Source organism: Telopea speciosissima, chromosome 5, assembly GCF_018873765.1.
Source record: "Telopea speciosissima isolate NSW1024214 ecotype Mountain lineage chromosome 5, Tspe_v1, whole genome shotgun sequence".
Taxonomy (NCBI): domain Eukaryota; kingdom Viridiplantae; phylum Streptophyta; class Magnoliopsida; order Proteales; family Proteaceae; genus Telopea; species Telopea speciosissima.
Window position 1 is genome coordinate 67920120 of NC_057920.1, and position 27880 is coordinate 67947999.

At 43.0% G+C, this 27880-nt stretch overlaps 1 protein-coding gene across 2 annotated transcripts in view; it reads right to left on the reverse strand.

Annotated features, from left to right (window-relative positions):
* Positions 1 to 27880, reverse strand: part of LOC122661514 (nuclear pore complex protein NUP160) — a 169378-nt gene that overhangs the window by 62927 nt on the left and 78571 nt on the right. For both annotated transcript variants that reach the window (XM_043856926.1, XM_043856925.1), the window contains exons 10-12: positions 18052 to 18234; positions 13052 to 13244; positions 12359 to 12927 (exon numbers count right to left, since the gene is read on the reverse strand). In XM_043856926.1, the coding sequence (XP_043712861.1) occupies positions 12359 to 12927; positions 13052 to 13244; positions 18052 to 18234 (945 nt within the window). The remainder of the gene's footprint in view (positions 1 to 12358; positions 12928 to 13051; positions 13245 to 18051; positions 18235 to 27880) is intronic.

A 27880-nucleotide genomic window follows, 5' to 3' on the forward strand; every position in this document is an offset into this window, starting at 1 on the left:
AAATTTCATTACTAAAAGAAGAACAGCCCTCAAATAGGAGGGAGGAAAACAAGAACCAGCAGCAGAGGCTCAAACAGGGGAGCCCGCTGGAATAAGGGAGATAGAGGAAAGGCCCCAGGATACAACAATGAGTCTGTTCCTTGGGGTGTCAATACAAGTAGAGGGAGCAACTAAACTAAGTTTAGAATTGATTTCGAAGGAGATGGAATTCCAAATCTGGTTGGAAGATCTAGATTTGGAGGTCCACATCTGAAGGTTGCGCTCCATCCAAATGTGGTTGATGGCCGCAGAGAAAGCCATTCTCCCAATCACATCACAATGAGTAGAACCACCAAAGGTCATATCAACCCAAATCCATTCTCGTTCAAAAGGAAGGATCCTCCTGTTTCTCAGCCAGCATTTGTAAAGGATACCCTTCCAGATAGAGCGGGCGAAGGGGCAGTCAAAGAAAAGATAATTTGCATCCTCAATCCCAATCCAACAAAGGCCACAATTGGGAGAGACCATGATGTGGCGGTGTCTGAGGAAAGCTTGCGTTGGGAGGCAGTTGGAGAAGACTCTCCAGACCGTGAAGCAATTGGGAGAGACCATGATGTGGTGCTTGCACCAGACAAGTTTCCTCCAAGGAACAAGCGGGAGGCTAGTTCTAACAAGATCCCAAGCTGATTTAGTGCTGAACTTTCCCAAAGTGCTAGGCAGCCAAGAGACACAATCGTCCCTAGTGAAAGGTCTTCTGGAAATAGATGGCAGTAAAGTCCAGATAGAAGTAAGAGCAGGGTTAGAGGAATCAGGGGGATCCCAACCATCGGCATTAAGACTATCAACCACCAAGGCATTTCTAGGCAGCCCTGAGTCATAGATCATTCTAAGGCTGACATGGTGAAGCAGAATACCCAAAGGATGCCAGTGATCTAACCAGAGCAGGGTGGAGTTCCCATTACCAATGTGAGATTGGATAGATCCAAGAACCAATGATCTATTATCAAGAATCTTGCGCCAGGTCCAAGAAGCATCCGAAGCTATGTGGACAGTCCGAATAGAGTTCGAACGGAGAAGGCCCGAATATATCCAGTCCACCAAAATACTTTTAGCCTTTGACACAATCTTCCATAATAATTTGATAATGCCAGCTGAATTCACATCTTTTATCCTTCTGATACCAAAGCCTCCTTCCACTAATGGATGACAAACTGAGCTCCAACTAATAGGTCGGAGGAATCTTGTGGCATCAGAGCCTTTCCAAAGGAAAGAAGACATGAGGGACTCCAAAGACTTAATGATGGACAAAGGCAACCTGTAGATACCGGACTAGTAGATGTAGGAGGCTTGGAGAACAAACTTGACAAGCACCAAGCGACCTACATAAGAGAGAAGTTTGCATTTCCAAAGTTGAAGATGTTTCCTGATAAGATTCAGCATAGGAGTGCAGTGATGAGCCGATAATCTTGCTGGGATCAAAGGAAGGCCCAAATATTTCACAAGAAGCTGACCAATACTGAAGCCACATATACCCTTCAAAGCAGCCTCAACATCATCAGGAACCCCGGCTAGGAAGAGAAGAGATTGAGGGGGTTGATGTGAAGCCCCAATAAAGCTTGAAAGTGCTGCAAACAGTTCCTGATAGACTCAAAAGAGGTGATGGAGGCCTTGGAGAAGATCATGAGATCATAAGCGAACGCCAAATGAGAAAGCTTGAGGGCTTTGCATTTGGGAATAGGGGAGATGAGGTGCTGATATGTGCATAATTGAATTTCCCTAGATAGGATTTCCAAAGCTAACATGAAAAGGTAGGGGGAAAGAGGGCAGCCTTGACGCACACCTACAATAGAGCCAAAGTAGCCTGCTGGGCTGCCATTAACAAGCACAGAGAACCTGGGCGTGGAGATACAGCAATGAATCCAATGAATGAAGACTGAAGGAAACCTCATTTTGATCAAGACTTTGGCTATAAAATCCCATCTCAGAGAATCGAAGGCTTTGCGGATGGCAATCTTCATAAGAGCAGCCGGGGAATGGTTATCCCTTTCAAAGCCTCTTACAATCTCATTGCACAAGAGGATATTGTCACAAATACTTCTACCCGGGATAAAGGCAGACTGGTTTTCACTGACTAGAAGATCCACCATAGTCTTGAGCCTGGAAGCAAGGATCTTAGCTATGAACTTGTAGATCAGGTTGCAAAGGGCAATGAGCCTGAAATCAGTCATCACAGAGGCTCCCTCCTTCTTAGGAATGAGGCAAAGAAAAGTGTGGTCCACCTCGGAGATCTGGCTAGGGTTGAAGAAAAACTTCTGATTGCTTTGATGCGGTCATCCTTGATGATATCCCAAGCTACTAAGAAGAACCCCATATTGAATCCATCTGGCCCAGGTGCCCGATTCAGCTTAATAGAGTGAATTGCAGCAATAATTTCCTCCTCATTGGGAATAGCACTAAAAGACTGAATGAGCTCATTTGGGATGAACTTGTTGAGCACATTATCAGGGATTTGATCAGCCTCATCCAATGGACCCGAGAAGAGATTCTTAAAGTAGTTCACAGCCATATCTTGGATATCATTCACATTAGTAACTGGAGAACCATCAGGAGCTTCCAACCGAAGAATGGAGTTGTAGTTGGTTCTAGATTTCAAGGAGCGATCGAAGTAGGCTGAATTAGAATCCCCTAGTTCTAGCCACTTGATCCTGGACTTTTGCTTCAGGAAACTTTCTTCTTGGTTGAGGAGCAGAGTTAATTCAAGAGCAGTAGCTTTTTCATCGACAGCCAATTGGGTATTGCGATTGTCCAATTGAATTTGCAGCTGAATATTTGCAAGCTTTTCCTTGCAGTCCTTTACATTTTGAGAGACATTGCCAAATGTGCTAGAATTCCAGACTTTGAGGGCAGATTTCACATTCCTAAGCTTTCTTGCCAAAGTAGGGAGTGGGGAGGAGAAAGCATGGACAGGTTTGTCCCAAGCATCCTTGACAGTAGTCAGAAAAGAGGGGTGGGTAGACCACATGTGAAAGTATTTAAATGGTTTTGGACCAAAGGAGTTATAAGGTTGAATGGATAAAGCTATGGGGCTGTGATCAGATATACCAGGGGTGTCAAAATTGGCAAAGGAGGATGGAAAGGAGGACAGCCAAGTTTCATTAACTAAAACCCGATCCAATTTGCAGGCTATTCTGGAAAGACCAGCCCTTTTATTGCTCCAGGAGAAAGGGGGACCTGTCCATCGGAGATCATCCAAACCCAAGTCATCGATGCATTCATTGAAATCAGCCATTGAATCAAGGTCCAAGTGGTCACCTCCCTGTTTTTCAAACCCAAATCTGATGACATTAAAATCACCACCAATACCCCAGGGGAGAGAGTCTATGGGGCCAGCAAGGTTACGAAGATCTGACCAAAGAGACTGCCTTAGCACAGGACAATTGAAAGCATAAGTAACACTAAAGAAGAAGGAAATTTGGTTTAAGCAATCCGAGAAGTTTAGGTGGATGAATTGGGCTGAAGAGGATACCAAGGAAATTTTGATTTTAGTGGGATCCCAAAGCACCCATATACGGCCATCAGGGTGGTGAGAAAAATTGGATAAGAAAGACCAGCCGGGGGCAATGGAGTTGGAGATTCTAGCAGCATTTGGCTCTTTGACATGGGTCTCAAGCAAGCAGCAAAAAGAAGCTTGAAGTTGGCGGATATGGGAACGAACAGCAGCGTGTTTACAAGGGGAATTGAGACCCTGAGTATTCCACATAATGCCAAGATTCATTAAGGAAGATTTGAGGATTGCAACTCAGTCCCAAGAAGCCGGGACAAGACACTAGCGCTACGAGAAGCAGAGGAGCTGCGGTGCCTTCGGTTATAAGAGGAGGCAGGGGGATTAAACTTTGCAGAGACCAAAGGAACAGGGGAGTTGCAGGGGATACTGGTAGGAGGGGAAGCGGGTAGGGACGAAGGGGAAGTGAAACAATTAGAATTTGAAACTGGATAAGGTAAGCAAGTACCCGACCCAGATAGGTTAAGAGAAGAGTTGGGCGAGAGAGAGGAGTGGGTCCCAGAGAAGGAGACAGACGACTTTCTACTTTTCTTTTTCTTCTCTTTCGCTTTCTTATCTTTCTTTTTGGATTTGCCTTTTTTAGTGGAGGGCACAATGGGTATTTCGGTATTAAGAGATGGGGAAAGGGACAAAAGAGTGGACTGGTCCGTCAAGAGAAAAGGAGGAGGATTATCATTAGAAAGGGAATTTTCGGGAAGAGGAGGGGAAAGAAGGGAAGCAGAGGGGCAAACCAGAGGGGAGGCGAGATCCTTCTCAAAGGAGGGCAGACCAGAATCAAGTTGCAGAACCTGCAAAGCCATCGACAGAGTGCCTAGAGGAGGCTCTTCCTCAGAGATGGTAGGGCAGATATCTCCAACTATCGAAGACATGCAAGAACGACTTCGAGGAATAGCAGAATCGATGATCTGCTCAGAGCAAGTGCCAGTATCAGTAGGGATGTCATCACGTAAAGCTGCAAATCGATTTTGACAGCTGGATAAAGGGGGGGAGCCAAGAATGCTGCCATGATTGACCTGAACATTCCGGTGCTGGCGAGCTCTCGATCGGGTGCGACCTCTAGAATGAAAAAATTCCGAGCGTTGGGGGTGCTCAGAACTTGGCTCCGGCACAATCTCCGATGGGTGAGAAGGGACAGTTGGAGCACAAAGTGATGATTCATGCCCAAATTTCTTGCAGAACAAGCATTGGGGAGGCTTCCAATCAAAGTGAACTTCCTGTTCGAACGAGTGTTCCTCCCCATCATTCATGGTGATAAAAGTTGGCAGGGGTTCATCAACGGAAACTTCAACACAAATGCGAGCGTAAGCTAGGCGCAACTTCCTCATAGTTCGCATATCCGAGAACAATGGTTTCCCCAGCACCGATCCTACTGCACTAAGACCATCAATGCACCAGAAGTGAAGGGGGAGCCTAGGGAGAGACACCCAGAGAGGGATGGAAGAGAGGTCAACTCGGCGTAGCTATAAGTGACGATGCCACTGCCATAGAAAGATGGGCTTCTTCCTTACTTGCCATGGCCCACCTTCAAGAACACGATTCTTATCATTTTCATCAGAGAACTTGAAAATGAAGAAACCAATATCCAGAAGGTAGATATCAAGAGTGCCAAGGGTTTGTCGAGAAAGGGAGGATTTGACAATATGGAAGGAGGGTCTGGAGCCCAGAAAATGGCCCACTAAACAAGATTCCCAGATCTTGGCTTCATTGTCCAGGGCACCAGAGAAGCAAGAAGCTAGTTTGGAAGACCCAACAACTAAAGGAGCAACAAATGTAGAGGGAGATGTGGGCATGATTTTCTCAGATTCTTCAAATTTGTTGAAAATGGAAAGCTTCCACGAACCATTTGAAGGGGTCATTAATGATTTCAAGGGAAGAATGTCATTCTACAAGAAAGATTGGACTTCTGGACTTGGTTCATTCCAGATATTTGCTCCGACTACCTACATTTTCTTTCCTTCTACTCCCTCACAGTATCGAGTAGATATCCGGGCGCTTGTACATTATCAGAATTTCTGGGGGCCTTGAGTTCCAGGTCATCTTCAATTAGACCAAAAATCTGGGGTGGGTTTGAGATTTTGGTTGTGGAAAGCTTGATAAAACCATTAATGGATTGGAGTGGATTTGCAAGTTTGGGGAAGATGAGTTGCAGGTTAAACCAATTAGGGAAGATGAGGGTTGGGCAAAAAGGTCTTTTCAAATTACAGGGGTGGTTAGAAGAAAGGGTAGTTTGGTCAATAAAAAAGATTTAACGTCTAACACCTGAAATTAACGGCGTGGACTTAAATGGCTTTAAGTTGAAAAGTAGGGGGTGTACGTGGAATTTTCAAAGGGTGCATGTGGAATTGTACAAACCTTAGGGGTGCATGAGGAATATTTGGTACATTTTAAGGAGGTATATGTATTTAACCCTTATTTAAATTTGACTTGGGAAATTAAGAAACAAATGACCATCTAGCCTAGTGGTTGAGACACTAATTTATTAATAAGTCCCAAGTTCAAATCTTATAAGCATTAATAAGGGGAGTATTTTATTTATATTCTTTTCTTATTGGATCTAAGTCAATGGTGGCCCCACCCTATCAAATAGATCGTGTAAAACGAGGGGGGGGAGGATTTCTGATTTGCCCAAGAATGGGCTAATACACCCATAAGTGGAAGAGTTGGATTGTTAGTCAATCTAAATTAGCAACTAGAGATTAAATAGGAGACTATGCTTGAACTTTGAAGATAAAAATAAAAATAAAAAGGGAGGGGGGCAGAATAGAATTGTGGGAGCTAGAGAGGGAGAGAGAGAGATAAAAGGGACAGAGAACGAGAGAAAGAGATAGAGGTAAAAAAAAAAAGAGAAAGAAAATAAAAAACGTGAGAGAGAGAAGAAGAACACAAAAAAAAAAGAGTGGGAAACAGCAAACCGAGAAGAAGAGAAGGGGAACTTGCGAGTTGCTGCAACGGCTGAAGATTAAACTCAGTGCTGCCAAGGATGTTTTGTCCTTTTCTCTGCTGCAATTCCAGCCAACTATTCTGGGCTTATCCTAGTAATTTTCTTCAACCTGATTTGATTAAAATCACTAGTGTTTTATGCTTGTAAGCATCCAATCTGTTACCCATTTTTCTCTTGGTTCCCCCACATTACCCATTGTTCTCTTGGTACCCCCACATTGAATTTCTTGCAAGGTTCTAAAACTCGGATCTCGGAACCAACTCGGTTTTGGGAAAAACCGAGTTGAGTCGAGATCTCGGCGAGTTGGAGCCTTTTTTTTTTTTCCGACTCGAAGCCTCATCTCGGTGAGTCAGTGGGTTTTAGACCTAGCTTGGGTTTGACTTGGTATTAAGCCTATTTTAGGTCATTTAAACACAATGGCACTATCAGATTTTGCAAAAACAAATTCCAAATATGAGTTTAACTTCGGACCATAGGTTAGTAGGCGTCGAGGGTGACGACGTACTAAAATACCCTACTCTACAAATAGTTTATTAATAGAAAGCAATCAAAACATTCAATGTAAAACAACTTAAATAAGCATTAGAAATGTTAAAGTGTACAATACATCAATCTTTAAACAAATGTTACATAAAATGTGATATGTTAATGTATTCAACGTTCTAAAACTCGGACCTCGGAACTTATGTGGGCATTAAAATGGTAGATGGGCCATTGAAAGGGTAGATGGGCCATTAAAAGGGTAGATGGGAATTAGAATGGATCAAACCGAGATATCGACCCGAGATCCGATCAGCGAGATATGGACAAGATGCCTCATAAAAATGGTTCAAAACGAGATCTCAGATCTCGGTGAGATCTCACACTTTTGGGACTCGCCTAAGGTCTCGTCTCGCTTTTTCCAAAAACCGAGAAACTCGGTGAGATTTGGCGAGTTCTCGAACTATGCTTTTCACATGTGAGTTTTTCTTGAAAAAAGAAAAAAAAGGGGTGATTGTATGTGAGTATGATTTTAAAAGGTGAAACAAACGGAGATTTTGGGGGTAAATAGGCTACCCCGGACCAGCACCAGAGAGATTGTGTATTCCGTGGAGCCGCAGAAGCATATCCACCGTACACATAAGAGTTGTCGGTGGCATATGATAATAATTGGAGACAATTGGAGATTGGTCGTGTTTCTCTCTCGTGTTATGGGCGGTGGCAGCCTGTTTCCTTCAGTGTCGGCTAAAGAATGATAAAAAGGAGATGATTTTTTTTTATGACAATAGTTTATTGAAAGTTTTATTTGAGGATAACTAAAAATATTTGTTCTAACTATTGATTTTGGTTGATGGTTGTTCTGTGTTGTACTTTTATTATATTTTGTCTTACTGGGCTGTTTAGCTCACCCCATTTTTACATCACAGAGGATTGAGACAGAGGTATGCTTTTGGTGGAGAGTTCGAGGGTAACTCGAAGATTTATTTTCATTACTCACTATTTTATTTCATTAGATGGATGTAATAGAAAGCAATTTGAGAGGTAAACTCTGATAGATTGGAATCTAAGATTTTTAGTTTGGACAACCTTTAGACTGCCACCAGTAGGAGTTTTTATGGGATTTAAGGCTGTTCTTTGAATATTTTGTGCTTGAGCTTTGAATTTGATGATTTTTTTTGAATGACTCCGCATGATTTTAGAGATCGTTTGATTAGCACCTGTGAGGGCTGTACCTTTACATGCATCTGGATTTGGGTCATGACAATCTTTTTTAGGGATGAGGCAGAGAAAAGTGTGGTTGATCCTAGAGATCTGGCTTATAACCCCTTCCTTCCGGTCTTTCCATTGAATTAGGCCCTATCATCATCAACTTGATAGGAGTAGGGGCTTTCCCGACCAGCACATCTATCTTTGATCGTCTCGCCGCTGGAAAAACAAAGATTCCATTTCACTTTCTTCTCCTGGCTCTGCTTTTTCCTCGGACTTTGCCATTTTATCCCCCCTTCGTGGATTTTTTTCTTGTTGTTTGGGGTGTGGTGACCAGCTTTGAAACCTACTATTCTTCACGATGGTTTGACCCATTTCTTGGGGCCCATGAGCTCTACCTGCATCACACACAATGATGCGACAGGAAGAAATAACGTTAGAAGAATGTACTTCAGAATACCGTGGGGGTACTCTGGTCCTTTGGGGTTATTTTTATGTTATTTAGTGTTATTAGCTTATGTCGGCTATGTGAGTTTTAGTCCCACATCGCCTAGCTTCTATTATTTGTAACTTCCCCTCTATTATAAATAGAAGGGCCTTTCCCTCATTAATACAAGCAATTCCATTATTTTCTTCCCCCTCTCTAACCATGGTTCAACCAACATGGTATCAGAGCCGGTCTGATCAAGGTTAGAGAGAAAAACCCTAATTTCTCCCTCCTTTCCTTCCAATCGATCTCTCCTCTTCTTCTCCCTTTTCTCGTTTTTTCCTACTCCTGTTTTTCTGTTTTTCAGCCCAAAAACAGGGGCAGCACTAATGAGGTAAACATCATATCCATGATTTAGTACTGCCCCCTTTCTCTCCTATCGTTTTTTATTAAAAAACAGCTGGAAGCCTCTTCTACGATTTTGGGGTTCCTCGTTCTTTGAGATCAGATCTCGATAAACCTGATCCTCTAATAGAGGAACACCCTATGCAGCCTTTTTCCAGCCCTATGTTACCCTATTCCTACACCTAACTTCCCTCTTTTCTTTCTCTCCATTAATTATTATTTTTTCCAGCCTAAATCCTAATCGATCTCAACTTGTCAGGGTTTTTCAAAACCCTGACTCCAATCGATTTTGGTGTTTCCTTTTTCAGATGCAGCTAATTTTTTGGGGGTGATTCCCTATTACTACAAGCCCTACTCGACCTAAGTTTGGACCCTTTCTGATGGCTGGATTTGTTTCTACAACAAAAATTCCTTAACCTGCTAATTTGGTTACCTGCCAAAAACCCTGACTTTCAGGTTTCAGTTTTTGCTAATTTTTTTAGGGCTGATTACTCCTACTTCAAGGACCAATCGACCTCAATATTGCACCTATCCAAGTTTTTTGAAGACCCCTACCCCAATCGATCCTTCTTTTCAGAGTTTTTTTAAAAACCCTGCCCATATCAATTTTGGGTTAGGGTTGTTTGCTGCTTTTGGAATTTTTTGTTGGTGTTTCTACCAGCACGAAGGACATTCTACTTCAACTATTTATGGCTTGAAGAACGTCTACTACCCAAGATAGCTGCTGCCCTCATTATCTGCGATTTTTAGGTATTTCTCCCATGTGAAGATCAAGTCTCAATTACCAAAGAGATTGGTCATTCGAACTGGAGATCCATTCCAGCAGTTTTTGGTCAGCAAGTATTACAATAAGCAAGCACCTTTGACATGTCAGCCTCACCTTTGTTGAAGACCCCTTCCCTACAATCGATATTCACTTTCAGGGTTTTTTACAAAACCCTGGCTATAATCGATCCAAGGGGTAGGGCAGTCCACAGTTGCTAATTGTTTGAGGAGAGTTTTATCAACATCAGAGGAGTATACAGCCCATTATTCAGCATCTTACAACAGGTTTTTTAATAAAAAAAATTTCCAGTTCATTCTGTTGGCTTGGTTTCTTCAATTATCAAGCTGTTTTTCTTGTTCCTATATGGCTGGCTGCTTCAACTACCTAGGGATTTGTCTGGTTATTTATCTTATTTGGCTGGTTATTATGAGCTTCACTAGCTACCTGGCTGGTGTTATTGATTGGCTTCTTTAAGCATGACTGGTTGATGTGTTACTGTTGCCTTCATGTGGAATACTGCTGCCCTATAATTGTGGCTGTGTTTCCTCTTATTGGAGATCGAATTTCTTTCATTATTGAAGACTCGAATCTGCTACCCTGGAGATCAGCCTATTTGGGATTACACCAGTGTTTCACGATTTTTTGGTTGCACCTACAAACTTATTCAGTTATGTGAAGCTTCTCTGGTTCAAATCCAGCATACTTTGGAGCTTGAATACTAGCATTGTTACTGATTCAGATCTGATCCAGTTTTGTTGAGGCTACTTCCATTCATTGCTGTCCGGATATCTTCTTAGTACTGTCTAGCATGTGGGAGTTTCTACCATGAAATCTTTTGCACAATTGCTCCTCCCTGTTTGAAGATTGAACAAGCCTTGACAATTGGAGCATTTCCTTACTTTGAATCAAATCTGTATATTTTTCAGATCTGAATTTTGGAGTTAGGAGTTTCTCCCCCGTAGGGGTTTCCATTCAAAGTGTTTGGTTGATTGATGGAAGATGGTTGGAGCTTTCTATGTTACCCAAGTTAATCCTACTCCATTATCCCACTGCTGTTTTTCTTTCACCACCTCCCAAAACATACCTTTGGCATTACCCATAACACCCTTGGAAGTTAATGGTATTCTCTTCTTTACCATTTCTTCTTTTTCCATTACACTTGGCAGCCATTGAACCATTCTGGAATGTTATGTTTGGCCCTATCTCAAACCTAATCTCTCTTATGTCCACGTGCACTACACGTGAGGGGAGGATTATATACAGTATACCTGCAGCCATTGCAGAGAGCAGAACATGTAGGGACACTTGGTGCAAAACATAGAAGGTCAAAGGTTTCACCATTGCCAATAAGTATCTACCTTGTTATTCGGTTACGTTTTCCTTAAGGGGGAGGCTGGTGTTAAAAGTTTTGAAGATGTTTGGTTATTGCCTGCCCATATGAGATCCTACAGTTTGGTTGTTTCCGCTGCTTGATCTTTATTGCTGCCTGACTCATCTGCTTGCTACCCTAGTTACTTACCTTCAAGATCATCCGTCAGAGATTCACCCCTAGACAATTGTTGAAGTTTGGTAACAATTGATCAAGTCTGCCCAAGTTTGAAGGTCTATTTTTTTTCAAGTTCTTGAAGGTCTATTTGGGAGCTGCATTCCTTTTGGAGCTGGATTCTGCTACAACTTATTTTTCCCACTTTTCATTCAAGTTGGGCATTAGTACCTAGTATGCGCCAACTTAAGGGGGAGTGTTAGCATTGTTATGGAGAGTGTTTTTTCTTTTAGAGTTTTTTTCTTCTTTTAGTCCAAGTTGGATCTTCCTCTTTCTTATTTGTACAATCCAACTTGAGGGGGAGTGTTAGAAGAATGTACTCCAGAATATCGGGGGGGTATTCTGGTCCTTTTAGGGTTATTTTTATGTTATTAAGTGTTATTAGCTTATTTCGGCTATGTGGATTTTAGTCTCACATCGCCTAGCTTCTATTATTTGTAACTTCCCCTCTATTATAAATAGAGGGGCCTTTCTCTCATTAATACAAGCAATTCTATTATTTTCTTCCCTCTCTCTAACCACGGTTCAACCAACAAATAATATTGGTTCAATTGCGCTTAATGTTCAGGTTCCTTGGGTTGTATACTCTTTTTCAACTTTGAGGTTTCATACGAGGGGAGAGAAGCTTATTTGAAAACGTTAGTAAACAAGTAAAGAAACTTCCATGCGAATACTGGTTCCCTAATTTTGGACTGCTTTGCAACCACAAAAGAGTTTGTACAGTTCAAAAAGCTAGATGTTTGAATGTTTTAACATCCAAGCTGTATGAAGGTTATGGACAATACATAAATAAATGAAAAGTTATACAGAATTCAAACAGTCTCATTGTCCTTGAAAATAATCAAATCGAAACAGAACCCATAGGAGCATTAACATACTACTTCATGATATGTTAACAAAAACACGAAGATCTAACCTTCGACTACACTGTTTGACTGCATACATCAGATAATGACAGTTGAGACAAATTTGTTGTCACCCCAACCACTAAATTAATATGGTATTACAAACTTTTATATCTAAGGAAGAAAAAGAGAGAGAGAACTGACCTGCCCGTTGGTGTTCACCAGATAGCCCAGCAATAGAAGTATGTCAAAAGCAGATTCAAACATCACATTTGCAACTTGCGAAGTAGCCTGAACCAACATTGATGTGTTGACACTGAAGGCTGCCTTTGAATCCAATCTATCCATGGTTTTACGAGGGACAAGAAACTTAAGGTAGTTCTCTATCACATCCAATACTTTGCCCCCAGAGGTAGCCTTATTGCACAAAGCATGAAGTGACAATAACATGTCAATGGAGAATTGCCTCTGATTTTTGTGATCTGATAGTTTCTTTCCCCAAGATCTATTGATTCCAAGTTGTGATCTATGGGCAGCTTTCATTGATGCACTGTATCCAGTTTCCAGAACCTTCAGTAAGAAAGCAACAATTTCTTCGGACGAGATAGTAGATGTACTGACAAGTGATTCATAGAATATAGCAACAGCAGCTTTCCCTAGTTGCTGCCTGATACTACTAGCTAATCTTAGCACTTCAAAAAGAACTTCACGATCAAGATCATCATCTGGCAAATCCAAGCCAGAGGTTACAAAATCACTGTGTTCATCAGAAACTGCTCCCCCCCCCCCCCCGGAAAAAAAAAGTATTAAAAGACAATTTTTTTTAAATATAAGAAAATCATAGTCAATAAATGGGGATCTGGCAAAGATTCTACTGAAGACCATGATCAAACATACCATTTATTAAGAGCTCGATATCCTCCAAACAACGGAACATGGATATTGAGTTTTTCCTTATTAGACCAACTGCTCCTGTTGATGAATCAACCAGAAAACCATATGGTCTACTGTTTTTACACCAATAATGGAAGTAGCGAGTGCAAAGCTTTTTCCAGCAATAAATAACTGACATTGGATATTCAGCAACTGCCTGACAACACAAGCAAAAAAAAAATCAGTTAATACAAATATGAAAATACTGAGAGTGAGTGACCGGGGAAGGCCAGGGCAGATAAGATCAAAACAAAGGCATTATGAGAAACCTAACAGCAGCCCCACAAGGAGAAGAGAGAAGGGAAGGCTGACTTATGGTTTGTTCTTTGGTCATGTGAACTAAGACCATTGACAGTAAGAGTAAGGAGCAAGTAGGTACAGGTTCAAGGATATAGAAAGATAGGGATGACAATGGATGTCTGCTAAGGTAGTGAGAGAAAATTGAAGGCCCCTGGCATAACCAGATGATTGGCCCCATGTAATTGTTGAATAATGTACACCAGAATACCGTGGGGGTATTCTGGTCTTTTTGGGACTTCTTTTTATGTACTGCCAACTCTCTTAGTAGAGCCGGCTAGAGTAGGGACAATTCTGTCCTATATTTTATAATCTCTTTTCTTATAAATACAAGGGCTTGCCTGATCAAACCGATCATTGAAGCATTCCATTAATTCTGTTCAGTTTACATGGCATCAGAGCCAATTCTCTGATCTTAGTTTTAAGAACAACCCCCCCCCCCCCCATAGTCTCTACTTTTTTCCTCCCTCCCTCTTCTTCTTGATCTCCTCTCTCTCTCTCTCTCCCTTTTTTCCCCTTGGTTCTCCTCATCCACATTAGGGCAGCACTAATGAGGTGATCGCATGATCTAGTTGCTGCCTTTTATTCCACCTCTTCAGCTAATGTTCTACAAGGTTTCAAGTCGATAGCTGCTGCCTCTCCTCTCTGCGATTTTTGGATTTCTCATGTTCTTGAAGATCAAGCCTCTTTATGTGTTGAAGGTTGATCTTTCCTTGTTGGAGATCCATTCTAGCAGCCTTGGACAGCACCTATCACAGGTTTACACCAACAATTGAAGACATCTCCCTATATCGATCTCATTTTTAGGGTTTTTCAAAACCCTGACTCTCATCGATTTTGGGGTTTCAGGCTTCTGCCCTTGCTGATTTTTTTAGGGCTCTTTATTCAACTTCAAGGAGTGCTCGACCCTGCTGGACAATCATCCAATTGAAGATTATTCAAGTTTTTAAGATTTCTCCTTCAAGGATCGATTTCTGCCCCTATCAAATTTTTTTCTGGTTTTGGTTCTTGGCTGGCTGCATCGATTCATTGCTGATTTGTTTGTGTCAGTATGTCTGGTTCTGATATTACTACTGCTACCTTCGGCATGGAAGGACAGCAAGGAATGAATATCTCCCTTTCGCTGCTGCTATTAAACTTGATGGGACAAATCATTTGATGTGGTCCAGATCTACATATCTGATTGCTGCTGGTCGCGGTCTTACAGGACACCTCATTGGCACTGCTACAAAGCCATATGCCCCTGATCCTCTTCAAAACCGATGGATTTCTAATGATGCTATGGTGATGTCTTTCTTGCGGCATTCCATGCAATCACACCTCTCCAGTGGTTATTTATTATTGGACACTGCACATAAGATTTGGGCTATTGCAAAGAAGACTTATGGACAGGTTGGGAATGATGCTCAGGTGTTTGAAATCAAGAAGAAGGTCCATGACACCACTCAAAAGGAACTCTCTATATCCCAATACTATGCTGCCCTCAAGGGTTTATGGCAACAGTTAGATCACTATTCTGATTTTAAGCCTACGAATCCCACTGACATTGCTGCCTATAGAAAGCATGTTGATAAAATTCGGGTATATAATTTTTTGGCAAGTCTGAACATGGAGTATGATCCTATCCATGTGCAAGTTCTTAGTAGATCTCCTTTCCCTAGACTGGAGCAGTCCTATGCTTTGGTACATACTAAGGAGACTCGTCGAGCTGCTATCCTGCGTACTTCTACCGTAGATTGGTCTGCTCTTCAAGCTGGTTGCAGCCCTATTCCCATAAATGATGGCTCTCCTAAAACTAATACTTCCTTCAAGGAACCTGTTAAGTGTGAACATTGCAACAAACCCTATCACACTAAGGCTACTTGCTGGAAACTACATGGGAACCTGCTGATTTTGAAGCCAAATGTGGTCGTGGTAAAACTAAAAACAAGGCTAATCACACCGAAAGTGTAGCTACAGCCCTCACTACTGAAAATGGTCTCTCCTATGAAGAATTACAAGCTTTCAGGCGTATGTTATAGGAAACTGCTGCATCTACTACATCACTTCCCACTTCTTCCACTCCATCAAGTTCCCACTTTGCCCATTCAGGTATTTCAATTACTGGTCATTGTGCATCGGTTGTCTCCACACCATGGATTATAGACTCCGGTGCCCCTGATCACATGACAGGTTCCTCCAGTCTCTTTCACAAGTATTCTCCCACTTCTAGCAAGGATAAAGTTAGGGTGACTGATGGCTTCCTCTCATCTGTTTCTGGAAAGGGATCCATTAGTTGCTCACCTTCCATTACATTGTCTACCGTTTTACATATTCCCAACTTTACTAATAATCTTTTTTCCATTAGTAGTCTTACTAAAGATCTGAATTGCAAAGTAACCTTTCTTTCCAACTCATTGTGTTTTTCAGGAACTGGTAACGGGGAAAACAATTGGATGTGGTAAAGTGCATGGTAGATGGTACCTGCTTGATGATGGTCGTCTACCTCCAACAGAATTACTTTCTCAATTGTGTCAGACTTCCTCATTCTCCTCTGAACTACACCAATGGCATTTTAGATTAAGACACCCCCCCTTAGGAACTTTATCCCATTTATTTCCAGCATTAGTTAAAAATGTAATAAAGAAGAATTTTTTTGTGAGGCTTGTGTCTTGGCCAAACAGACAAGTTCAACTTATCCTATTTCTAATAAAAGATGTTCTTCCTCTTTTCATTTGGTTCATACTGATGTGTGGGGACCTAATGGCAAAGTTTCTCTATCCAGCCATCGATGGTTTGTCTCCTTTATAGATTGTCACTCTAGGACCACTTGTGTCTGCCTGATGCACACTAAAAATGAAGTTTTTTCATGTTTTCAGAACTTTCATAAGATGGTTCAGACCCAGTTTGAAGCCACTCTCAAAATTTTGAGGGACAATGGGATAGAATATATGGAAGGTCAGTTCCAAAAAATACCTTGATGCCCATGGGATTATACATCAAACCAGTTGTGTTGATACTCCAGCCCAAAATGGTGTGGTTGAGAGAAAAAATTGTTGTAACTAGAGCCCTACTGTTTGCTCGAAATGTTCCCTCTCATTGTTGAGGGGGGAAGGGGGGGGGAGGGAGATGCTGTCCTCACTACAACCTATTTCATTAATAGGATGCCTACTCGGGTCCTTGACTCTTGCAGTCCCGGTCCCCAACTAAACTCTTACATGGTTCCTCCTCCTTTGTCGTTCCCCCTAGAGTGTTTAATTGTGTTTGTTATGTCAGAGACACTAGATCCCCTGGTAAACTTGAACCCTGTGGCTTCCGCTGCATCTTCTTAGCTTACTCTGCCACCCAAAAGGGGTCCAAGTGTTATTATCCGGTGTTATTATCCTCCTACCAGACGTACTACGGTCAGTATGGATGTCGTTTTTCATGAGCATCTTTCATATTATTTGTCCCCACCTCTTCAGGGGGGGAGAGTTTTAGTGAAGATGTACTGACTATAGAACCCCCTCTTCAGTATGTGCATGATGAGTCTGTTCCTCCTCCTCATGTGCATGATGAGTCTGTTCCTGCTCATGTTCCCCCTTTTCAGTATATCCTAGATTTTTGACAGAAATTAGTTTGTTAGGATGTCACCCTTCAGATACTCCTATGGATGCTAATGTTCGTCTCAAAGAAAAGGAGGGTGAACCTGTTGTTAAAGGCCGGTACCGAAGGTTGGTAGGGAAGTTGATTTATCTCTCATACACACGTCCAGACATTGCTACAGTAGTGAGTACTGTGAGTCAGTTTATGCATTATCTCTACTCTTCCCATATGGAGGTTGTTCTTCATTTCCTTCACTACTTGAAGTCAGCTCCAGGGAAAGGCATTCTCTCCTGTCTCCTCATGATCACCTACGGATAGAAGCCTACACTGATGCTGATTGGGTGGGTTCTCCTGACCGCAAGTCTATCTCTAGGTACTATACTTTTGTACATTGCAATCTTGTCACTTGGCGTAGCAAGAAGCAAAATGTGTTAGCTCGATCTAGTGCTGAAACAGAGTTTCGTGCTATGGCACAAGGTATTTGCAAGCTACTATGGCTGAAGAGTTGATTACAAGACCTTGGTGTTTCTATTCGTCTCCCTATGATGTTGTACTAGGACAACAAGGTTGCATTCAGCATTGCACATAATCTAGCACAACATGATCGTACCAAGCATGTTGAGGTGGATAGGCATTTCATCAAGGAAAAGTTGGAAAAAGGTCTAATTTGTGTTCCCTTTATGAAATCTGCCGATCAGCTTGCTGATATTGTCACCAAGGAGTTATCTGGAAAGTTGTTTCATCCTGCTTTAGTCAAGTTGGGCATGTTTGACATTTATGCTCCAACTTGAGGGGGAGTGTTGAATAATGTACACCAGAATACCGTACGGGTATTCTGGTCTTTTTGGGACTTCTTTTTATGTACTACCGTCGGCTAGAGTAGGGACAATTCTGTCCTATATTTTGTAATCTTTTTTTTTTTATAAATACAAGGGCTTGCCTGATCAAACCGATCATTCAAGCATTCCATTAATTTTGTTCTGTTTACAGTAATGTAGAATGGCAGAGCAGAATTGTGTAGACAAAAAAAAAACAGTTTGCATAAGACTGCTGATAATGAAATAATTAATCACGAGACAAAGCAAAGCATCATCAAACCATACTTCACTCTCAATAAGATAAAGGATCTCCTTTTTCAAGTCATCAACAGTTAAGGATTGAAACTCAGAATCAGTCCAGTGCTTGTTATACTCTTGCATTGTTTCACGCAGAACAACACTTTGATGCACACCAGGATAAAGCAGCCTACGTAAGAAAATAGATGATACAAACGGCACAACTTGGTCCTGCAAAACAGGTTACTTTGTAAGTTGTGATAAAGCGCATACCTCTCGCATAAGAGGTCCTCAAAACGGAAGCACAATTTGGTGAAAATACAAGAGAAATTAAACTCGAACTCAATAAGCAACAAATTTGTAAGGAAAATGACTAGAAAGTAAAACAAGCAGGTAGGCAGAAGCATGGAATGATAAAATCCAAACAACAGTGCATAGGAATGATACCCAAAACACTAATGTCTGTATGCTACCTTTCGTAACTTCCATGATAACTTCATTTCAAATTTCTTTTGATTCAATCCAATTTCTATAGGGATTACAGGACTATAATCAGATATGTTCGATCACAGATCCATCAATTGAATGAAATAAAAAGTTCCCTTTATTAAAAGCAAAAATAAATAGGAGAAACCACAGCAAAAATTAAATACCAAAAGAATGAAAGCAAATTACTAGAATTAGCAAAAGAACCTACTCTTTTAAAGAAAAAAGGCACTCCAGAGCCCTAGGCAAGTACCTGAAACTTTGTTGAGAGTGGAATTATTATGTTAGATTATTTTTTTTTGGTAAATAAATATATTACTGAACCCCAAGGGAGGGCAGGGAAGAGCGAACCAAAGAATCAATGTACAAGAAGGAGAAGAGGGAAGAAAAAGGGGGGGGGGGGAACGGTCTACCAGCCTACGCAGAGGAGGAGGACCGCAAAAGGGCAGAATCAAGGCCCCAAAAAGTCAAGATGTGCCTATTTCTATGGCTGTCCTGGCAATGTCTCTGGTGGATGTTACTGAGCTTGGTGGACACATCAAAGGAGATGGCTTTCCAAATCACATCAAACGATCTAGAGTTGGAAGTCCATTCGCGGTCAAAGCTTCTGATCCTTCTGCTACGCGGCCAGAAGGAGGATAAAGCCTTGTGCCAAATGGTGGAGGTAAAGGTGCAGTCAAAAAACAGGTGGGGGATGTCTTCTCGGCCAATCCAACAGAGGTTGCAAGAGGGGGAAGCTGCGCTATTGCGGTGGATCAAAAAAGCTTGGGTGGCCAAGTAGAGTCGTAGGGCTCTCCAAACAGTTAGGCTGTGACGGGGGATGTGGCCGTTGAACCAGATTAGCTTGTGCCAGGGGACAGAGGGATACGGGTCCCTAAAAAAGGTTCTAGGCAGTGGAGGAAGAGAAGTGCCGCTCTGGGAAGGAAGTCAAGTGACCTTATCCGCACGAATGGGGGGATATAGAGGCAGCGGGGGAAGGGAAGACCAAATGAGAGTGAGATGGCAGGGTTGAGGGAAGGGTTAGGGGACCAAGAGCCAGAGGAGATGAGGGAGGAGACAGTGGCAGCCTTGGGGAGGCCGGAGATTATGTTAGATTATTACAAGGGTAGTTTGGGTATTCATATGAGTTGCTAAGGGTTTATATGTAATGACATATATATATATATATATATACATATATATATAGTTGGTGGTGGGATGATGAGGTTCAAACAGCCATTAAGACAAAGAAAGTTAGTTTTAAGACATGGCAAAGGACTAAGGATGTATAGGATCTATAAAGGTATATATTTTCCAGAAATGAAGCTAGGAAAATTGTGGGAAACGCAAGGGCGAAGAAATAAGATCTTTATAACAATCTAAGCACAAAGGAAGAGAAAAACCTATTTAGAAGACAGCTAAAGTGAGGGAAAGGAAGAGTAGAGATCCCGACCATGTTAGAAGTATCAAAAGTAAAGATGGTAAAGTACTAATAAGGGATGAGGACATTGAAGATATGGGAAGGTTATTTCTGGAGCCTATATGAAGATACTTCGAGAAATAGAATTCCATAATATTGCATTAACCTCAAGACACCACATGTAGTAAATATATACAAATAATTAGGGTGCTTGAAGAAAAAGAAGCTTTAAGGAGGATGAAAGTAGGCAAGGCACAAGGCCCGGATGAGATCCCAATAGAAGTGTGGAAGAACTTAGGCATATGAGGTTTATCTTGCCCAACCAAGTTGTTTATTAAGATTATAAATGCTAGATGAATGGAGGAACAGCATCATGGTTCCTATTTACAAAAAATAAAGGTGATATTCAAAGCTGCCAGAAGGCCCAGAACTATAGAGGCATAAAACTAATGAGTCATACTAAGAAATTATGGGAGAGGGTTATTGAAACCCACATGAGACAAGAAACTACTATTAAGGAGTACCAATCATGTTTTATGCCAGGAAGATCCACGACAGGAGCTATATACCTAATTAGGAGACTTATTGAAAGATTTAGAAATTGCAAGAAGGATCTTCATATGGTTTTTTTTTTTTTTTTTTGTGAATAACAAATCTATTACCAAAGCCCGAGGGGGGCGAGAGGGAAAGAGGGGGGGAATATAGAAAGGACAGAGAGAGAGAGAGAGGGGGGGCAAAATAGACCCCAGACCCAACTAAGAAGGGGTATAGGACCGTAAAAGAGCACTATCTAAACCCCAGGATACAACAATGTGCCTGTTCCTTGGGGAATCCAAAAAAGTCTTATGAGGCGAAAAAACTAAGCTTAGAGGAGACATCCAAAAAGATGGTTTTCCAAATCAAGTCAAAGGAACGAGAGTTGGAGGTCCATCTCCTAAGGCTCCTCTCCATCCAAATGTGGTAAAGAGCTGCGCCAAACACAAGCTTGCCAATAGTGTCACAGATAGAGCAGCGAAGCTAAGTCATGGCCAGCCAGAGCCACTCTCAAGCAAAAGGGAGGGGTCTCCTGCTGCGAGGCCAAATAAACGAAAGGGCTTTTTTCCAGATGCTAGAGGTAAACGGGCAAGCAAAGAAGAAGTGGTCAATGTCTACGGATCCACTCCAACAAAAGGTACAAGAAGGGAGGCCAAGGATTCTTCGATGGAGGAGGAAGGCTTGGGTTGGAAGGCCATGGTTAGGGGTCCTCCAAGCCAGGAAGCTATGGTGAGGGATGTGACCTTTGAACCAGACTAGTTAGTGCAATCAAGGTTCGAAAACTCGGGTCTCGGCGCCAACTCCGATCCTTGAAAAACCGAGTCGAGTCGAGATCTCGTCGAGTTGGTGCACTTTTTTTTTTTTTCGACTCGAAGCCTCATCTCGGTGGGTTTTAGACCTAGTTTGGGTCTGAAACTTGGTATTTAACCTATTTTAGGTTATTTAAACACAATGGCACTATCAGATTTTGCAAAAACAAAGTCCAAATAGAAGTTTCACTTAGTGGGAAAGCAGGACAAACACTTAGGCTAGAAACCAGGACAGATACAAGACAAACACATCGAATTAAGTTTGACTGGTACATAACTCCTTCAATATAAATCAAATTTAAGCAATCTTTGACTTGTTGCAAAGCTTTCTTTTGAAAGCTTTCCAACAAGTCCAAGATTGCTAAAATCTGATTTATATTGAAAGAGTTATGTGCCGGTCAAACTTAATTCGGTGTGTGTGAATGCTGTCAAAATCGCTCTGGATGAAAATAGTTTTTTGGACATCAAAACAAATGAATATTTTACTGCACTTTTGGTTTTTAGCAATGTTTTACCATAATAAAATTTATGGAATTTTTAGATTTCAGAAAAACCCCAACGTTAGAAAGTTGAAAATTGCACCTACCGCTAAAAATCCATATTTTGTTCTTAAACTGAGGGGTTGACTATTTTTCCTTTTGGAATTTTATTTTTTAACTATTTTTATTGGATTCAAATAGGGGGTATTTGCTTATTTATGAATAATATCTAAAGTAAATGAAATACAAAAACATTTACTTAAATGATATTAGGCATAAATAAGTGTCGGTCTTGTCTGTCTTGGTTCCTGGCATAGATAGGTGTCTGTATACCAAGATTTTCCAACAAGATCTCGACATCTGGCACTCATATAAAGGACCTAAATGGGCATTTTCCTAGGTCAAACCGAAATCTCGGCAAGATATTGACATTTTGAGACTCGTAGGCAGTCTCGTCTCGGAATTTCGAAAAACCGAGAAACTTTCCGAGATCTCGCGAGTTCTCGAACTATGTGTGCAATAGGACAGTAGGGACATGGGTCCTAACTAGGTTCCAGGCAGATTTAAAGCTAAAAGGCCGTTTGTGGAGGGGAACCAAATAACCTTGTCTGCATGAGCTAGAGGGGAATAGGGGAAGGGAATTCGAGCTCAAGGAGAGGATGGGGGGGTCTAAGATCCATGAGAGATGATGGAGGATAGGGGGGCTGACTTGGGAATGCCGGAGGAGTAAATTGCTCTAAACCTAAAGAAGTTATAGAGGACTCCATTGGGGTGCCAGGGGTCAAGCCAGAGGGAGATGGAGGACCCATCAGCAATAGAAGAGGAGGTGGCTCTAAGTGCCAACGGGAGAAGGAGGAGGATCTTGCGCCAAACCCAGGAGGAATCTAAAGGGATGGAGACGGTCCAAATGGAGTCATTTTTAAGGAGATGGGAGTAAACCTAATGGACCCAAATGGAGTCATGCTTAGAGGAGATTTTCCAAATAAGCTTCCGAATTCCTGCAGTATTGGAGTTACGGATACGGCGGATGCCAAGGCCTCCTTCAGATTTGGGAAGGCAGATGGATTTCCAGCTGACTGGATGGAGGAATTTGGAGGTTTCCTTCCCTTTCCAGAGGAAAGCACAAAAGAGGGTTTCCATTGCTTTGATGGTGGCTTTAGGAAGCCCAAAGATGCCACACCAATAAATGTAAGAAGATCGGACAACCGATCTAATGCATTCGAGCCTACCCGCATAGGAAAGAAGTCTGCCTTTCCAGAGTTGAGACGCTTGCGGAAATTGTCAAGCATGGGAGTACAATGATGACTAGAGAGCCTAGCAGGGATAAGGGGAAAGCCCAGGTATTTCACTGGGAGGGAACCCAAGGAAAAGCCCGTAAGGCGGTAGAGGGTGTCTCTGTTGAAATCCGAGACACCAGAGAGAAAGAGTTTGGATTTAAAGAGGTTGATATGGAGGCCAGAGAGACTCTCGAAGAGGTGAAGGGAAGACATGATGGTAGAGATGGAAGAGGGGGAGGCTTTGGAGAAAATCATACGATTGTCCATAAAGGCCAAGTGGGTGAGGTTTAGCCGTTTAGGTGCTTGCATTTGGGAATGGGGGAGATAAGGTGAAGGTCCATTTTGGCTTGGATGCTCCTTGAAAGGACTTCCAGGGCCAGAGAGAAAAGGAAAGGGGAGAGAGGGCATCCCTGGCGAATCCCAACTTTAGAGTGGAAGAAGCCGGCAGGGTAACCATTGACAATAACGGAGGAGTGGGAGGAGATACAAGCCAGAATCTAGCGGATGAAGGCAGGGGGGAAAGCCCATCTGGGAAAGCACATCGCATATGAAGTCCCATATGAGGGAATCAAAAGCTTTATGAAGGTCAATCTTCATAAGGGCAGCAAGCGAGTGGGATTTTCGGTCGAAGCCACACACAATTTCAGAACAGAGGATGATGTTATCCGCAATGCTTCTGCCAGAGATGAAGGCAGATTGATTGGGGCTGAACAAGGATGGGATGACAAGTTGGATTCTGTTTGTCAAGACTTTGGCAATGAACTTGTAAAGGAGATTGCAAAAAGAAATAGGTCTGAAATCAGATAGAGAGGAGGCTCCATCTTTGTTAGGGATGAGGCAAAGAAAAGTCTGATTGACCTGGGCAAGCTGGCTGGGATTAAAGAAGAAGCTGCGGACAGCTTTGATGAGGTCCCTTTAATCTGGTCCCAGCAGCTAAGCTAAAATCCCATGCTGAAACCATCTGACACAAGGGCCTTATTGGATTTATGGGACAAGATAGCCTTGGTAATCTCCTCATTAGAAAGAATGGCAAGGAGCGAGCTAGCCAGAGTGGAGGTGACAAATTTGTATATGAGGCCAGGAGGAAGGGGAGGGTTAAAAAGGGAGGAGAAAAAGGATGCAGCCTCGGACTTAATATCAAGGACAGAGGAAAGCGGGGTTCCATCCTTAGCAATGAGCAAGGTGATGGAGTTGGAGCTCAACCTGGCTTTTAAAGAACGATGAAAGAAAGCCGTGTTTAAGTCACCAAGCTCCAGCCATTTAATACGGGATTTATGGAGGAGAAAGCTTTCTTCCAGAGTGGCTAGGGAAGAGAGCTTTTCAGAAAGCTTTCTCTCTTCCTCAACCAGTAAGGGGTTGAGCGGATCCGATTGAAGACGGGATTGCACAGAGGGAAGGTCGGATCGGCAGGAGGATACCCGGGTGGGGATATTACCAAAGGTGGCAAAGTTTCATGTTTTGAGGGCAAATTTGGTGAGATGGAGCTTTTTGGCAAAGGCAATGAGAGGAAGGGAGGGGCAATGGACGGGAGAGCTCCAAGATTTAAGAATGGTAGGGAGGTACAGAGGATGGGAGGTCCACATGTCAAAGAACTTAAAAAGCTTGGGGCCAAAGGAGGAATATTGTTGAATAAGGAGATGGTAAGGGTAGTGCTAAGACAAGCCTTGTAGGAGGAAATTAGCATGGGAGTGAAGAAAGGTGGAGAGCCAGGTTCATTGATGAGGAAGCGATCCAGCTTGCAAGCAATCAGGTCATTTCCCCCTCTCCGATTGTGCCAAGTGAGGGGGGATCCTGTCCATCTAAGATCATCAATACAAATATCCTCGATACAATCATTGAAGGCATTAACGGACTGGGTATCAAGGGGGCGACCTCCAATTTTCTCAGATTGGAATCTGACAACATTGAAATCTCCCCACACCCCCCAGGGAAGGGATCCTGTCCCGGCTTTAATGAGAGCCAAATCATCCAAAGAGAGGTGCAGTCTGCAGCCCGGTTGAAGGTATAAACCACCGTGAGGTAAAAGGAAATGGGGGAATTAGGGAGAGAGAGAGAAGGAGATGAATAAGTTGGGGGGAGGAGTGAGAAACAGAGATGTTGATTTTGGATGGTCCCAAAGGATCCAAATACGACCATTAGGAGAATGGTTATAATTGGAGAGGAAGGGCCAAGAAGGGGCAATGGATGTTGTAATGTGAGAGGCATTTTCTTAGGACTCGAATTTTCAGGAGGGTGCAGAAGCAGGAATGAGAAGACTTAATGAGGGCTCTAATGTCATGATGCTTGGCCAGGGAATTAAGTCCCCAGACATTGAAAATAAATCCAGCAAACATGGAAAGCTAGAGGGTGTAGGGGATCGAAGTCCTAGGGGGGACACTCTCATACCTCCTACGGCGGTAAGCAATGGTAGGGAAATGGAGGGAACTAATAGTAGCAACAAGGGAGCTGTCGGTTCCACTAGGGAAAACAAAGGGGGAGGGGGAGGGGGCACTCAGCAGACAAGGCACGGGGTGAAAAGGAGTTAGAACAAAGGAGGGGGGAAGGGGAGGGGGCGGGAAAAAGAGAAATGGCGCAAGGTGAGTGTGGGGGATATGGGGTCAGTGATGGGGATGGAGGAGCGGTTGGGGTAAGTTGATCGGGGAATGGGTCGGGTTAGGGGAGAAGAGATGGATGGGTCTTGGTTTAGGATAGTGTTACGGTATAAATGGGTTGGACGAGGTAGAATGCGAAGATTGTAAGTGAAAAAGGATGGGAATTGGTTTAATGAAAACGGTTTGGATAGAGGTTGAGCCGGGTTAGGATTAGGAGGGGGTTAGTTTAAAGTAGACAAGGGTAAACTAGGAACAAGCCAAGAAGTGGAGCCAGGGGTTAGGTAGGAGGAGGGAGTACGGGTATAGACAAAAGGGGATTACCTTGAGAAAAGGGGGAAAAGGGTTCATTTGTTCGGCCTCACATAGGAGCGAGACTATCATCAAGAGAGGAGCTTTTGGGGAACTAATCCCCGGTCTGATCTGCTACAGAGAAAGCCAACGATGACAGGGCCCAATTCTTTGATGCATCCAGGTTTGAAGAGGAACAGCCGAGGATTTTAGGTGCCATTTTGGAGAATCAGCCTTTGTGCGCTCTGTTCTGCTGGGAGCTCAGAGCAAAAGTGGATGTCGATTCTGTCATCCGAGGAACTGATGGACCATTGGGAGCAACAGAGATCGAAAAAGCTAAGGCAGCCACCCGATTGGGACCAAGGAGCGAGGTTCCAGCTTGGTTTGTAAGCAAAGCCTGAGCATCAATAGCGGCGTAAGAGTTCAGCGTAATATCAGGCCCAAGACCCGAGGAGTTTTCCCTACGAGGAGGAGAACCAAAAACCTAAAAGTCTCGGCGGCAATATTTATGGCGGTGGCGCACTTTGGCCCGACCTTAGTAGGTGTTTTGGATAAATTAGAAGACCTTGGAGAAGTAAATTCCCTAGAGGACCCAGGTAGGCGACCAGTAACAGAGGGAGCAAGATCCGAAGGGTCTCTCGAGCTGGCAGGCCCAACTGGAGTACACGTCAGGCCTAACAGAGACGAAGAGGGAGCTGCCGAATCAGATGGAGTCGTTGAGGGAGCCAAAGAATCTTTAGGTGTGGCGGTTGGAGCTTTGCCGAAGAAGTCACGAGAGTGATGTCCAAAAATCTTGCAGTGTAAGCAATGAGGAGGGAGCCATTCAAATTTGACAGGTTGCTCGAAGCAAAACCCATCATCTTCCACAATGGTAATGGAGGATGGCGGAGGGCGGTCAGCAAGGACATCGATATATAGCCGAGAGAAGGATAGCCTACCCATTTTCAGCATGCGAGCATCTGAGTACAAAGGATGGCCCAAGACTGATCCTATTCAGCTGAGCCAATCTTGAGTCCAATACTAAAAAGGGAGACCAGGGAGGGTAATCCACAAGGGAATGGAGCTAAGGTAGACCTTGTGGAGCTGGATGTAGGGATCCCACTGTCGAAGGAAGATAGGTTTGGAGCCGCAAAGCCAAGGAGCACCGTCCAGGGCTCGAGTCTTGGCATCCTCAGAGAAGAACTTGAAGACGAAGACTCCGATGTCGAGGAGGAAGATGTCTAAGGAGCCTTGAGCTTTCCATTGCTTAGAGAGGGAAACCTTGATAGTGTTGATTGCGGGACTAGTGCCGAGGAAGTGACCCAGAAGGCAATATTTCCATTTGGAAATTTCAGGCAAGAGCAAGTTGTTGGGGCAGAGAGCAAAGGGTGAACCATCGTTGGACGAGGGTTTGACATAGTGGAGGGAGTGGCCAGAGCTTGAGGATGAGGATGATGATGATTTTGAGAAAAGAGAGGACTAGGAATTTGGTTCAGGGATGGCGGTGGCGGTGGCGGTGACGGTGGCGGTGGGGGTAGGGATGGTGTTGGCGGTGGAGGTGGGAATGGTGGTGATAGTGGAAGTACTGGAGATGGTATCGGAGGTGGCCAGGGGGGTAAAGATGGTGGTGGAGGGAAAGGGGGATAAGGTGGTGTTGGTGGAGCTGCTGGAGATGGCGGTGGCGAGGGTGGAGAGTGAAATGGAGGTGGAAAAGATGGTGGTCGTCAGAGAAGGTAGAGTAGGACGGCTCATCCAAGCCTTTGCTGTAGAACCTTGTGTTGTATACGACCAATTTTTGTGTATATCCACCCAGAATTCGTTCTTTGCCCATATGGTCTTTATTGACCAAGAAAAACTTTATGACAAATTCCCTAGAGAATTAATCTGGCAAGTACTACAGAAGAGAAGTGTCTCAATTAAATATGTGGACATAATTAAAGATATGTATGATGATGTGGTCACTAGTGTGAAAATTGTGGATGGCCAAGGTAGTGAAATTCTCAATTCCAATTGGGTTACATCAACGATCAACTTT